This window comes from Pristiophorus japonicus, chromosome 5, assembly GCF_044704955.1.
Source record: "Pristiophorus japonicus isolate sPriJap1 chromosome 5, sPriJap1.hap1, whole genome shotgun sequence".
In the NCBI taxonomy this organism is placed as follows: domain Eukaryota; kingdom Metazoa; phylum Chordata; class Chondrichthyes; family Pristiophoridae; genus Pristiophorus; species Pristiophorus japonicus.
Window position 1 is genome coordinate 40,822,486 of NC_091981.1, and position 12,588 is coordinate 40,835,073.

A 12,588-nucleotide genomic window follows, 5' to 3' on the forward strand; every position below is an offset into this window, starting at 1 on the left:
TGACTTAATCTTTGGGGGGATTTTTGTCGTATTAAAAACAGATTTAGCAGCCTTATGTGATTAGATTTGAAGTACTGCTCGGCACGTAAAGTTCATTCGCTGAAACCCGCAGCAGAGAGCAAACGCTTAATAAAGTTCTTAAACACGGAGACAAAAACGGGCTTTAGTAAGGATTGCGGATGAAGTCATACTGTATGACAATTGAGGGGGATGTCACGCATCAGTTGCCACTGTTTTTCTTACTGGGAGACTTCTTAACTACAGTATCCGAGGGGAAGAGTGCATCCGAGGGTTATTAGAGACCTGGACATCTGCCCAGTGTTCCTTCACGGTTTCCTAGGAGTCTGCTGACTGCCCCGGCTGTAAATCAAACAGTGCTTTGATTGTACAGGACTTGGTGTCTCCCGGGGCCTCCAAGACATCACCTCATTACCTGCTCTCTCCCAATTCTACTTTCACAGGGTCACCGGCTCATGGCTCCTGACCTTTGAGTGAAGCCTCAAACTCGAGAGGCGAGAGAAAGGGAGGAAGCAAATGTGTGTGTGGGGAGGTTACTCCTTCGAAATGTGTTACATTCTTAAGTGGTTTTCCTGAATTCCTCCTGGGGGTGTTGGAGGACACAGTGAGTGAGGTTTTGAGGAGGTAGTCCATGGGTAAGGGTGCAAAGTAGTGAGGCAAATCAGTGTGTAAGGGGGGAGCGAGAGGTGTCTTGGCCAACATGTCAGCGGTCCGTGTGTGTGTGCGCGCCTCCCCCGGCCGCTCAGACACAAGAGAGGGAAAGAGCGAGCGAGCCCTGGTTCAATCTGCTTGACACTCTGCCAGCAACACACCAGCACAAAGATTGCTCGGGGCCGCCGCAGCCGCGTCAGTGAAACCAGAGCAGGATATTTATACACCGCCTGGTGCCATGTGGAGCCGAATAGGTGTTGCTGACTGGGACTAAGTCAGGAGGTGGGGAGTGGGGAAGGATATGTGTCTCTGCTCAAAACCCGCTCCCGTGCGGTTATGAGGATGACCTGTAGCTAGTTAGAGAGAGAAATCTTGTGGAGAAAGAGCGGGTTCGTTATATGTATATATTTTGTTCCCTTCTGGTGTTTGGCCAGTAGGGGCTTCTTTTGTAGTTTGATGTCTCCCAGAGTTTGAAAGCAGAGCTCCCCCCCCCCCCCCCCCCAGTCTTTGACCGGGACCATTCCTTCCCCTTATTGAAACGGCGAGCCAATGTGAGGAACCCCCTTCAATGTGTCTTCATGCTGCCGCTTGACTCCTCGCATCGTTCCGTTGCTGCTTGTTTGTGTTTGTTCTCGCTCTCTGTCTGTGTCTGGCGGGGACCTCCAGCTGACTTGAGAGGGCAGCAGAAGCCTTTCTCCTCGGTGCTCCATACCTTGCCAGCGAATCTCTGCTAGACGGCTTGCGAAGAAACCTCTCGGATGCTTTGTTCCTAGAATTATCAAGTCCCCCTGCCCCCGACTCCCTCCTTCTGCAATTAAAAGATCTCCCTGAAGGTTATTTTTCTTCTTAACGTGACAAAGATGTGCTGAGAGGGAACATGTTCGGATTAAAATCCTCCACCTACTTCTTCACAGGTAAGCTCAGATCCTTCGCTCAGACTCGCAGGGCATATTAGTTTCACTGCTTTCAGAGGAGTTTTTAAAAAATCCCCGTCAAGCCAATGGTTGCATTTATTAATTTGTGTGAATGCAATTATGTTCAAATAGTCTTTCGAAATGAATGCAAAAACCTGGCAGCAATAATGCTGGACGCGTCATTTGTTTGTGTTTTAAGAGCGTTAGGGGGAGGCAGATGAATCCACAGGCAGTGTACACAATAGGGGCGAGCACTTTATAATCTGTTTGAGAAGCAGGAGAGAGAAAGAAAAGCAAATCCCAAGCGGATAGAAAGATGAATGGTTCCGTATGTTCGGTCACTTTATCCCTGCGCTCATTTCAGCAACTTACAGTGCTGTTTAAACGCTCCTGTTTGCGCTTGTGTTCTCGATTGCCTGGTTAACTGGAACAGTGCTGTGTGTGTGTGTGTCTATTACCGGTGTCAAAATGGTCACATTTGTGTATTGATGAAATGCATTGTCGCTTAACCTACGGCGCTACTCTCGGTAATACCGCCCCACGATCTAACTGCAGCATCAAATAGTTTGTACTTCACAACCCTGCTGGGCTGAAGGGTTAGGTGACTTCCTCCCCACCCCCCCACCCCCTCCAAAAAAAAAACAGCAGATCGATTCATATTTCAAAAACAGTTAATAAAGGTCCGATATTTATGGAAACATTTTGCTTTGGAACATTCATTTAGCATGTCTAGCCTTTTCCTTACTAAATACTGGCAGCCAGTCTGTCGAGGTTGTCGGGACTTGATTTGTAAATTAGTTTAAACTGCGCTGAACACATAGATGTAAGCTGGAAAGTGGCAGTTTTCCCTTCAGAAATGCTGGTTCTGACCTTCGCGAAATCGCTGGACTGCAATTAGATGGATTTTTTTCAGTGTTACTAAATTTCTATCACATTTCAGTTGTGACACAGACTTTATAGCAATCTCTTGCTGTGGGTCAGTACAGGTTGGATGTGTTGCAAGAGAAAGGCATCGTTAGATTTTTTTTCCCTATTCCATGTGGGATTGTTTTCTCGCTGGATTTGACTGCTTTAAGTGGAGCAAGCAGAGAAAGCTGCCAGCATCACTGACCTGAACATTTTAACCTGCTTCTGCATAGCTCGGACCCAGATCAGCCCTGATTGGGTTGCCCCATCTGACGAGCCATTTATTTTTTTCTTCAGATAGTCTGTAGTGACTGCAATCTGCTCAAGTGTGAGAAGAAAATTATATATTCACAAACCTGTTCCCACTTTTTAAAATGCATCAACACTATTCTTGCACGCAGACTTAACTGTATGTAATTGCACTTATTTTGTGCAATCTTGTTAATATAGGTGCAGCACTATGGTATCGAGCGATTATTGCTGGTTTCCACAGCAACAGTATTTAAAGCTGCAATGTTGAAGGATTTGTCTTGTGTGATGGGTCAGAGCATGAAGTACTTTCTTGTAGTGCCTAATTAAGAGGTAGAAAACCTTATTTTTTTCTCTCCTATTTTTCTTGTAATAGCTTTTGTGCATGTATATTAGCAATGTGTCGGAGCAGTTGAGCAGAGGATCCAGCTCCTTTAGCAAAGGGCCGTAGAATACAAATCCTGGAAAGTGTGATGTATAAGGTAAAATCTTGATGTTAAGGGAAATGGGTAGGCTGAATCTATCCTCCTAATTAAAGTAATACATGAGGCAGGCTGACAAGATGACAGCAAGCACTGGAATTACTATGTGGGGGGGTGACCTTTCTGCTTTAGTAACTTAATTAAGAACAACACACACAAAGGTACACATGCACTTACCATACTCTTCCTATACTTCATTAAGCACGTGGTTGTAAAGGTATTAACCTCTTAAGCACTGATTGCAATATACTTGCTTCACAGATTAACAAAGTTCTATTATATATTTTAAAAATATTTTAAATATGGCACAATTGTGGTCCATTGTTTCCCGTCGCCTTCCCCACGTGATTCACTGTAGTGTGTTTCCTTTGGTAGGAGGGCAGGATGATCTCAGTCAGGAGCATCGACTCGGTGATGGTGCTGCATGATTGGTTGACAGCAGGTGCTCTTGTAGGGGTGTATGTCAACTGTGTGAGTTCCACCGCACAGCACAGCTCTTCATCTCATGGTCCAGTAATTTGATGGCAAACTAATGACTCTCTTGTAGGCTGGCTTGAATTCTAGGTAGCCCCAGGACCTCAACAATGATCATCTAGGTGGGAGGCAGATGTTTCAGTGACTGTGCTGCCAGCCATCCTTTGACAAATACACGGGATTGGTTCACTTTTCAAATGTAATAAGCTGGAAACTGGAGCAAACAGTATTTTAGAGGGACAAGAACAAGAGTGTGCTAGTGTTGAAAAGCATGAATTTTCAGCATATGCTACTTATTACCCTATTATAACTTTACTGAGAAAGGTTCCCATGTTGACTCGGTCAATGCACTGCCCAGCACTGGACTGAGCCATAAGGGCCAGGAAGGCTTCAGGTGTGTGTTGAATAGCAGTGTGGGGAGCTGCAATTCACTTTTGGTTTCTATCCAGTTACTCCTGTTGTAAATGTGTGCACGACAGGTGAGGTCAGGATTAGCCACATATAGCCTCTTGTTTAAGGTGTTGGAGGACAGTCAATACTCGTGAGACAATATCCCGGCATAAGTTAATGCCAGCAGCAGAGGAGAGGAGAAAATTGGTGTAAAGGAGAAAAAATATTTCTGAAGACCAGAGAGGAATTAACATTACTCTAACACAGTTAAAACTGGTAAATTAATAGCACTACAATCATTTACAATAATGCAGGTAAATTATGTTACAAACATATTACCAACAACAATAACTTGCATATACATAGTACTTTAACGGAGGAGCCACATAAGGAGATATTAGGACAGGTGAGGTAGGTTTTAAGGATCATTTTAAAGGAGGAAAAAGAGATAGAGAGGCAGAGAGGTTTATGGAGGGAATACTAGAGCTTAGGGCCTAGGCAGCTGAAGGCATGGTTACCAGTGGTGGAGCGATTAAAATCAGGGATGCGAAAGAGGCCAGAATTGGTTGAGCACTGAGATCTCGGAGAATTGTAGAGTTGGAAGAGGTGATCTGGTGTATAAAGCATACCCTTGCAAAGATTTTTATGACCTACAAACTTGGTGGTGTAACTTATAGTCGTCATTTTGTCACTGACTGGCTTCTGACATAAAAGTCACAGGTAAACTTTACACTATTGAGAATGGTTATGATGATACCAGTGTGATTTATAGTAAGTATAAATTAATTCTGCAAGTGGATTATAGGGCTTAAATTATAGCAATTGAAATGTATTTTGAATTTGAAGCTCTAGTGTCTCACAGTAGCCCTGTAATTTATGTTTTCTTGATGTATGAGCAGAAGCTAAAAATGCCTACCTGACTGCATGGTCCATTATGTGGTTATTCAAGTTTTCACAGTGGAGGTCATTTTCAGGAATGTAAGGGTTTCTGTGTTCACACCATTGACCTCCGCCCTTTGCCCTGGACACTGGTTCTGTGATTTGCTCGAGCCATGAGGTAAGGAATGGGCAACATGAAATAAAATAAATGATGCATTCCTGACAACCTTTGTTGCAAAGAAAGATTAATATCTCCACAATGAACGTAATTAGCATTAAATAATTTTAACAGGTAGACCTCTTTAGTTTCTACATATATACTGGGGGAACCTTACTACAGTTTTAACTGCCTTTTTTTTACATCAATGTTTCTTTAATATTTCCTACATTAGAACTACACTACTTCTCCACTCTTTTCTGCATTGGAACCAGGTCTTACCCAATTCCATATCTCTCTACCCATTTGATGTATTGTTAATGTACAGCTTCCAATTTATTTCCGCCATTCACTTACATATGCATTAAAGTTGGACCACCCCACAATTCATTTTCTTCCCCAATGTTTAGTGAGACTGCACTATGTATTGTGAATTCATCATCTCCCTAGCTCTCTTGTGCATCAGGACTGCTCTACCTAATTTATTTTCTTCTCATCTTTTGTCCATTGGTAATCAAGTTTCTCTAATACTTGATCTCCCCATGTGCTTTGTGCATTACAACTGTTCTTTTTTAAAAATAATTGAAATCAGTGTGAAGAACAACTGATCCCACCAAGGCTGAAAGGGGTAAGGGTGATGGTGAGATAAATCAAGAAGTACTGGTTAGGTGATGCCAAGCGTGGCCTTTAAAAGCTTGTAGGTGGAAGGGAGATAAGAAATGCTACACTTTTGTGATCCTGGGAAAGAATAAGCTAGAGCAGGAGATAATTTTAAAACAGGAAAGAGACAAAAAAAAGGAGGATGCTCATGTGAGATGACATATTTGGAACTTCAGAAGATTGACAGCAAAAATTTCAGAGGCACATTGACCATAGTAGTATTGCTAATAAAGAAAGACAAGGAAGGTTGTGAACAAGAGTGAGAGATTGGCATCAGAGGTGAGAGAGAATTGAGGAGCAGCTTTTATTTGTATTCTGCCAAGGAGTGAAAGATGGGTGTTTCCAGAGCCTCTCAGATATGAGAGCAATATCCAAGTCTTGAAATAACTTGGACCTTAATAAAGTTGTTGTAGGAAAAAGAAGGGTTTACTAAAGTAAATGTTGGTCCCTTAGAAGATGAGAAGGGGGATTTAATAATGGGAAATGTGGAAATGGCTGAGACCTTAAACAATTATTTTGCTTCGGTCTTCACAGTGGAAGACACAAAAACCATGCCAAAAATTGCTGGTCACAGGAATGTGGGAAGGGAGGACCTTGAGATAATCACTATCACTAGGGGGGTAGTGCTGGACAGGCTAATGGGACTCAAGGTAGACAAGTCCCCCTGGTCCTGATGAAATGCATCCCAGGGTATTAAAAGAGATGGCGGAAGTTATAGCAGATGCATTCGTTATAATCAACCAAAATTCTCTGGACTCTGGGGAGGTACCAGCGGATTGGAAAGCAGCTAATGTAACGCCTCTGTTTAAAAAAGGCAGGTAACTATAGGCCGATTAGTTTAACATCTGTAGTGGGGAAAATGCTTGAAGCTATCATTAAGGAAGAAATAGCGGGACATCTAGATAGGAATAGTGCAATCAAGCAGATGCAACATGGATTCATGAAGGGGAAATCATGTTTAACTAATTTACTGGAATTCTTTGAGAATATAACGAGCATGGTGGATAGAGGTGTACCGATGGATGTGGTGTATTTAGATTTCCAAAGGGCATTCGATAAGGTGCCACACAAAAGGTTACTGCAGAAGATAAAGGTACGCGGAGTCAGAGGAAATGTATTAGCATGGATAGAGAATTGGCTGGCTAACAGAAAGCAGAGAGTCGGGATAAATGGGTCCTTTTCGGGTTGGAAATTGGTGGTTAGTGATGTGCCATAGGGATCGGTGCTGGGACCACAACTGTTTACAATATACATAGATGACCTGGAAGAGGGGACAGAGTGTAGTGTAACAAAATTTGCAGATGACACAAAGATTAGTGGGAAAGCGGGTTGTGTAGAGGACACAGAGAGGCTGCAAAGAGATTTAGATAGGTTAAGCGAATGGGCTAAGGTTTGGCAGATGGAATACAATGTCGGAAAATGTGAGGTCATCCACCTTGGGAAAAAAACACAGTAAAAGGGAATATTATTTGAATGGGGAGAAATTACAACATGCTGCAGTGCAGAGGGACCTGGGGGGTCCTTGTGCATGAAACTCTTTTGAGTTTACCTGAAAATAAACATAAACATTAAACCGTGCCACCCGCCTGGGTGACACAGCAGACATTTTCAAGGCCCCTTTTTTTTTTTCCTTTTTTTTTTGGTTTTTTTTTGGGGCGCTAAAATCAAATTTTTTCCAGTGCCCCCTATAAAAGGGGAGGGGGACACTAAAAGCACCGGCAATTAAAACAAATTAAACTTTAAAACGTAAAATCAAATTAAAATTTGGTTGCCGGGCGTGATGATGCACTCCAGTCCCTCCGGTGCCCACCTCTCGCGGAAGGCCGCGAGCGTACCGGTGGACACCGCGTGCTCCATCTCCAAGGACACCCTGGACCGGATGTAAGAGCGGAAGAGAGGCAGGCAGTCAGGTTGAACGACCCCCTCGACCGCCCGCTGCCTGGACCGGCTGATGGCACCCTTGGCCGTGCCCAGGAGCAGTCCTACGAGGAGGCCTTCGGACCTACCCGCTCCCCTCCGCACAGGGTGCCCAAAGAACAGGAGAGTGGGACTGAAGTGCAGCCAGAATTTCAGGAGCAGCCCCTTCAAATAATAAAACAGGGGCTGCAACCTTGTGCATTCCATAAAAACATGGAACACGGACTCTTCCAGACCGCAGAAATTGCAGGCGGCCTGGGAGTCCGTGAACCGGCTTAAAAATTTGTTGCACGGCACTGCTCCGTGCACCACCCTCCAGGCCAAGTCCCCGATGAATAGTGGGAGGACCCCTGCGTAGAGTGCCCTCCATCGGGGACCCCCGCCTCCTCCGGACGGCAAGATGGTACGCCATGGCGTGTCCGGACGGCCGGCGAGGATGGCAAAGTTGAGGGTGTGCAGGAGCAGCCCGTACAGGAAACCCCTCCGCGCGGAACTGAAAGGCACGGAGGGGATTTCCCCGAGGCGGCTCAAGTTGTGAGGCGCCGGCCCCCGAGGGAGGTTCCGGGGTTTGGCGCCGATGAGGAATTCCGTCCGGACGGGGGTCAGTTCGGACGGGATCTCCCCACGTGCTTGAGCCTCCTCGATGCACCTAACGGAGTCAGGGCCCAGAGCTGTTTTTAGCGACTCGATGGCATCGGCCGCGTGGCAGACGTTGGCAGAATTTAGGCGCCGCGCCAGCGTGTCTGGCGCCATCCAGCCCGCTCCTCCGCCATCGAGCAGGTCCCTGACCCTGGTCACCTCACCAGCCACAGCCCTCTCTTCCGACCGCCACATAAAACCTCGGCCGTGGAGGTACGGATTCCCGAGCAGTGGTTCCTGCAGGATCCTTGTGCATGAATCCCAAAAAGTTAGTTTGCAGGTGCAGCAGGTAATCAGGAAGGTGAATGGAATTCATTGCGAAAGGGATGGAGTATAAAAGCAGGGAGGTCCTGCTGCAACTGTATAGGGTATTGGTGAGGCCGCACCTGGAGTACTGCGTGCAGTTTTGGTCATCTTTCTTAAGGAAAGATATACTAGCTTTGGAGGGAGTACAGAGACGATTCACTAGGCTGATTCCGGAGATGAGGGGGTTACCTTATGATGATAGATTGAGTAGACTGGGTTTTTACTCGCTGGAGTTCAGAAGGCTGAAGGGTGATCTTATAGAAACATTTAAAATAATGAAAGGGATAGACAAGATAGAGGCAGAGAGGTTGTTTCCACTGGTCGGGGAGACTAGAACTAGGGGGCACAACCTCAAAATACGGGGGAGCCAATTTAAAACTGAGTTGCGAAGGAATTTCTTCTCCCAGAGGGTTGTGAATCTGTGGAATTCTCTGCCCAAGGAAGCAGTTGAGGCTAGCTCATTGAATGTATTCAAGTCACAGATAGATAGATTTCTAACCAATAAGGGAATTAAGGGTTACGGGGAGCGGGGCGGGTTAGTGGAGCTGAGTCCACGGCCAGATCAGCTATGATCTTGTTGAGTGGAGGAGCAGGCTCGATGGGCTAGATGGCCTACTCCTGTTCCTAATTCTTATGTTCTTATGTTCTTATGTTCTTGTGTTCTTATGGCATGAAAGAGAAAACCTAAATATTCCTAATTTTTCATCTTCCAACTTACTTTTTGTATTAGAGCTGTATTAATCCTAGTTATTTCCCATTACCGCTCCTTGAACATGGGATTAAATAATGCCTATTCATTATCTTCCCCATGTAGTTGTGCATTCAGTTTTTGAAAATCTTCACTTTTTGTGTTTAAAATTCTGTTGGAAGTCATAGGAATATAGGAAAGTACAAAAAAGCATTGTACAATACCCCTCAATTGTTTTCCCCCAAATATCTCCCTTAAAATTTCCCACATTATTTGCCACCACTGCCTCAACTCCCTTTATGTAAAGTATGCAATCTAAACAGTCTGTGCCCCTTCCCTTTTCTAGGCTTGAGCTATCTATGTCCCTTGGATTTAGAGCTTGTGACAACGTGAGCATATTGTCAAGGTTCAATTTATCTGTTCCCTTAAGTATCTTGAACACTTGAATAATATCATCAAGCAAATAAAGCTCCAAGTCCTGTGTTTACATTGCCACCCATGCAATATAAAAAATAAACAATTCTAGTTTAAGACCAAGGATAAACTATAGTCATTGTGAATCTGTGTAACAAGGTCTTCAGCAATCTGTCTAATAATGTTTTATCATCCAGACTAAGTTTCAACATTTTGATATGATTTGAAAATGTCCTTTATTAAGAGAAATGATTTTCAGTGCTTTTGAGTTGTGTTGTTCTTGGAGAAGAAAATGGCCTCGAAATTTGGGTCATTTGCACCTCCCGTTCGCGCCCTCGGGTGCGGGGGGGGCGGGTGGCGGGGGGGCGGTGGGGGGTGATCGTTCAGCCCGGCACTCTGTTTGAGTGCTGGGCTATTGGCATGGCACCCCCACTCCCCAGTGGCCTGTTTCATCCCTGCAGAGTTTGCAGCTTGGACCATTCCCTTTAATGAAGGGAAGAGCCCCCTCCTACGCGACAGCACTATTCGGCCCAGTGCATTGCGCTGCGCCCCGCTCTCAACCCCTTCGCCGTACTACTGCCCCAGAAAGGAAGCGGAGCGCGTTATTTTGCACTGCACTTCCTTTCGGAAGCGGTAACCCGAATTTTTCAAATGGGGCGGGAATTCCGCACCTGGCGCAAAATGTCTCGTCTCTTGGATGTTACCGCACCCACACAGGCGCAATGGAAATTCACCCCCATTCATTTTTGTTTTTTGTTGTTGCAAATAAGAGGAGTACTGTCATGGGAAAAATGTGGTTTTATACCCTCGCTCTCCTATCATTTTTCAATAGGCTTATAGTTGGCATGTTATCAATACCTGTACATACCTGAATATGTCTTTTGTGCAAAATGGTTTATTTATTTATTCTTGGCTGTAGGCATGAATTCTTTAAAATATGGAAAAAAGGGAGCTTTGATATCGTTGCAGAACATGGATTTAAATGACAACATCCATACACCTTGATACATGGGTGATTGCCCCTCTTAGGAGCTTGATGTTTATCTCATTCAATGCATAGACATGCCATTTGGCATCATTCCCACAGTAGTTCCCAGTCCTGAGAAGGCACCAGACGGCAGCTGTGCAGAGCGGATGTGGGCTATAACAAGTGACATCATAGAGATACGTTCGAGTTAATGAGCTAAAATAAATCTCCTCGTTAGGGCAATTCTTCCCCTCCCCACTTTCCATGGCGTGCATTCATTTTTGAATCAAAGAAAAAAGGCAAAATTCACACAGGAGTTTCAGGTAAGAGCAATTTTCCAGTTGAGAATTCCTCTTTCCTACTGGCTAATACAATTACAATATTGAATTATAATAGGTAAAGTGCTTGATTATTGGACCATCTGTTAACTCCTCCATCTTGATTATCAGGAGCCATGAGAATAAAGAAACTGCTAGATTCGCAGTAAATGGATCTTAAAAGACTGGAATTCCAGGAAAATAAACAGTTATTGACATTTAACAAAATTGTAATTATTCTTATGCAGTGCTGATGCAATTTTTCACAAGATCGTAAGATAAAATCCAAGAAGGTGATTTTGAGGACCTGGCAGAAACAGAGCAACAGAACCCCGAAAATCATTGCACAATTCTTACTGCCCTTTTCCCATTCCAAATCTGCCCTACCATCTTCATCAGCACGGCCCAGGTATCTACCTGTTTCAGGGAGGAGCCTATTTATAATGTGCTATATGTCGGACCCCAGTGAAATTTTGAGGTACCAATGGGTGGAGTATGAACACTCCTTCTGGCCCCACCAGTTGCTGGCCTGTCCGTGTAACCCCCTCCCCCCCACCCCGCCGACCTCGCTCGATTGACCCCCCTCTCCCCACCCCCCCTAACCCACTACTTCTGGCTCAGCAGTGTGGAGGGGCTACTGGGTTTCCCACCCCTCCGACTGGTGAGCTGCCTGTGAACATTCACAGCTCCAGCACTTGTAAGAAAATGATGCCGATCCCTTAAAATTGGCTTGGGCCTTCCGCCAAGGAAATCTGATGGCTGCACAATCACACCACCTGCCGCCCATCCGTTGTTCCCATAAAGACACAATCCCTCCCCCAGAGTCCTCCATCTTTTAAATTATTACAATGCTTTTGCCTCCATTACGTTACCTTCGCTCTTTGTATGAATAGGAATACCTTTACGGAGGTCCTAAATTTGTCTGTCACCGGCTTAAACCAATGGCCACCTTGTCCTACTTTCATGGTATATCTTGAAGTAGTGCTCTGGATTTACACCGAGAGTTTCCTCTGAGCTTTGCCTGCTCTGCCGCCACAACTTTGGCAGAAACCCCACATTTGAACAGGAGAAGCCCTGAAGAGATTCCTGACATTACTAAAGAAAGACTTATAATTATATTGCGCCTTTCACAATCACCGGACATCTCAAAGCACTTTACAGCAATGAGGTACTTTTAGAGTGTAGTCACTGTTGTAATGTGGGGAATACGGCAGCCAATTTGCGCAAGCTCCCACAAACAGCAATGAGATAATGACCAGATAATCTGCCTTTGTTATGTTGGTTGAGAGATAAATATTGGCCAGGACACATTAACTAGGGGTAAATAGAAATTAAATCAAAGGAAGTGAAGATCAGATGGTGTCAATAATGGGCAGCCAATCCACAATGCCAGTTTTTTGCCCGGATACAAGTTGAAATTCTACCCTTTACGTATCGCTTTTTAAGATCCCCTCTCAGTTGCCTTATTTCAACAATACAGTGCTCAACTTCTGCAGTCTATGCTTACAATTCAATCCTCTGACATTAAAAGGTCAGCCTCCTGGCCCCATAAAAATATCA

At 44.7% G+C, this 12,588-nt stretch overlaps 1 protein-coding gene across 2 annotated transcripts in view; it reads left to right on the forward strand.

Annotated features, from left to right (window-relative positions):
• Window positions 1-949: 949 nt before the first annotated feature.
• The window catches only part of LOC139263787 (genetic suppressor element 1-like), a 224,737-nt gene continuing 213,098 nt past the window's right edge, over window positions 950-12,588 (forward strand). For both annotated transcript variants that reach the window (XM_070879833.1, XM_070879835.1), the window contains exon 1: window positions 950-1,583. In XM_070879833.1, the coding sequence (XP_070735934.1) occupies window positions 1,547-1,583 (37 nt within the window). In that variant the 5' untranslated portion in view covers window positions 950-1,546. The remainder of the gene's footprint in view (window positions 1,584-12,588) is intronic.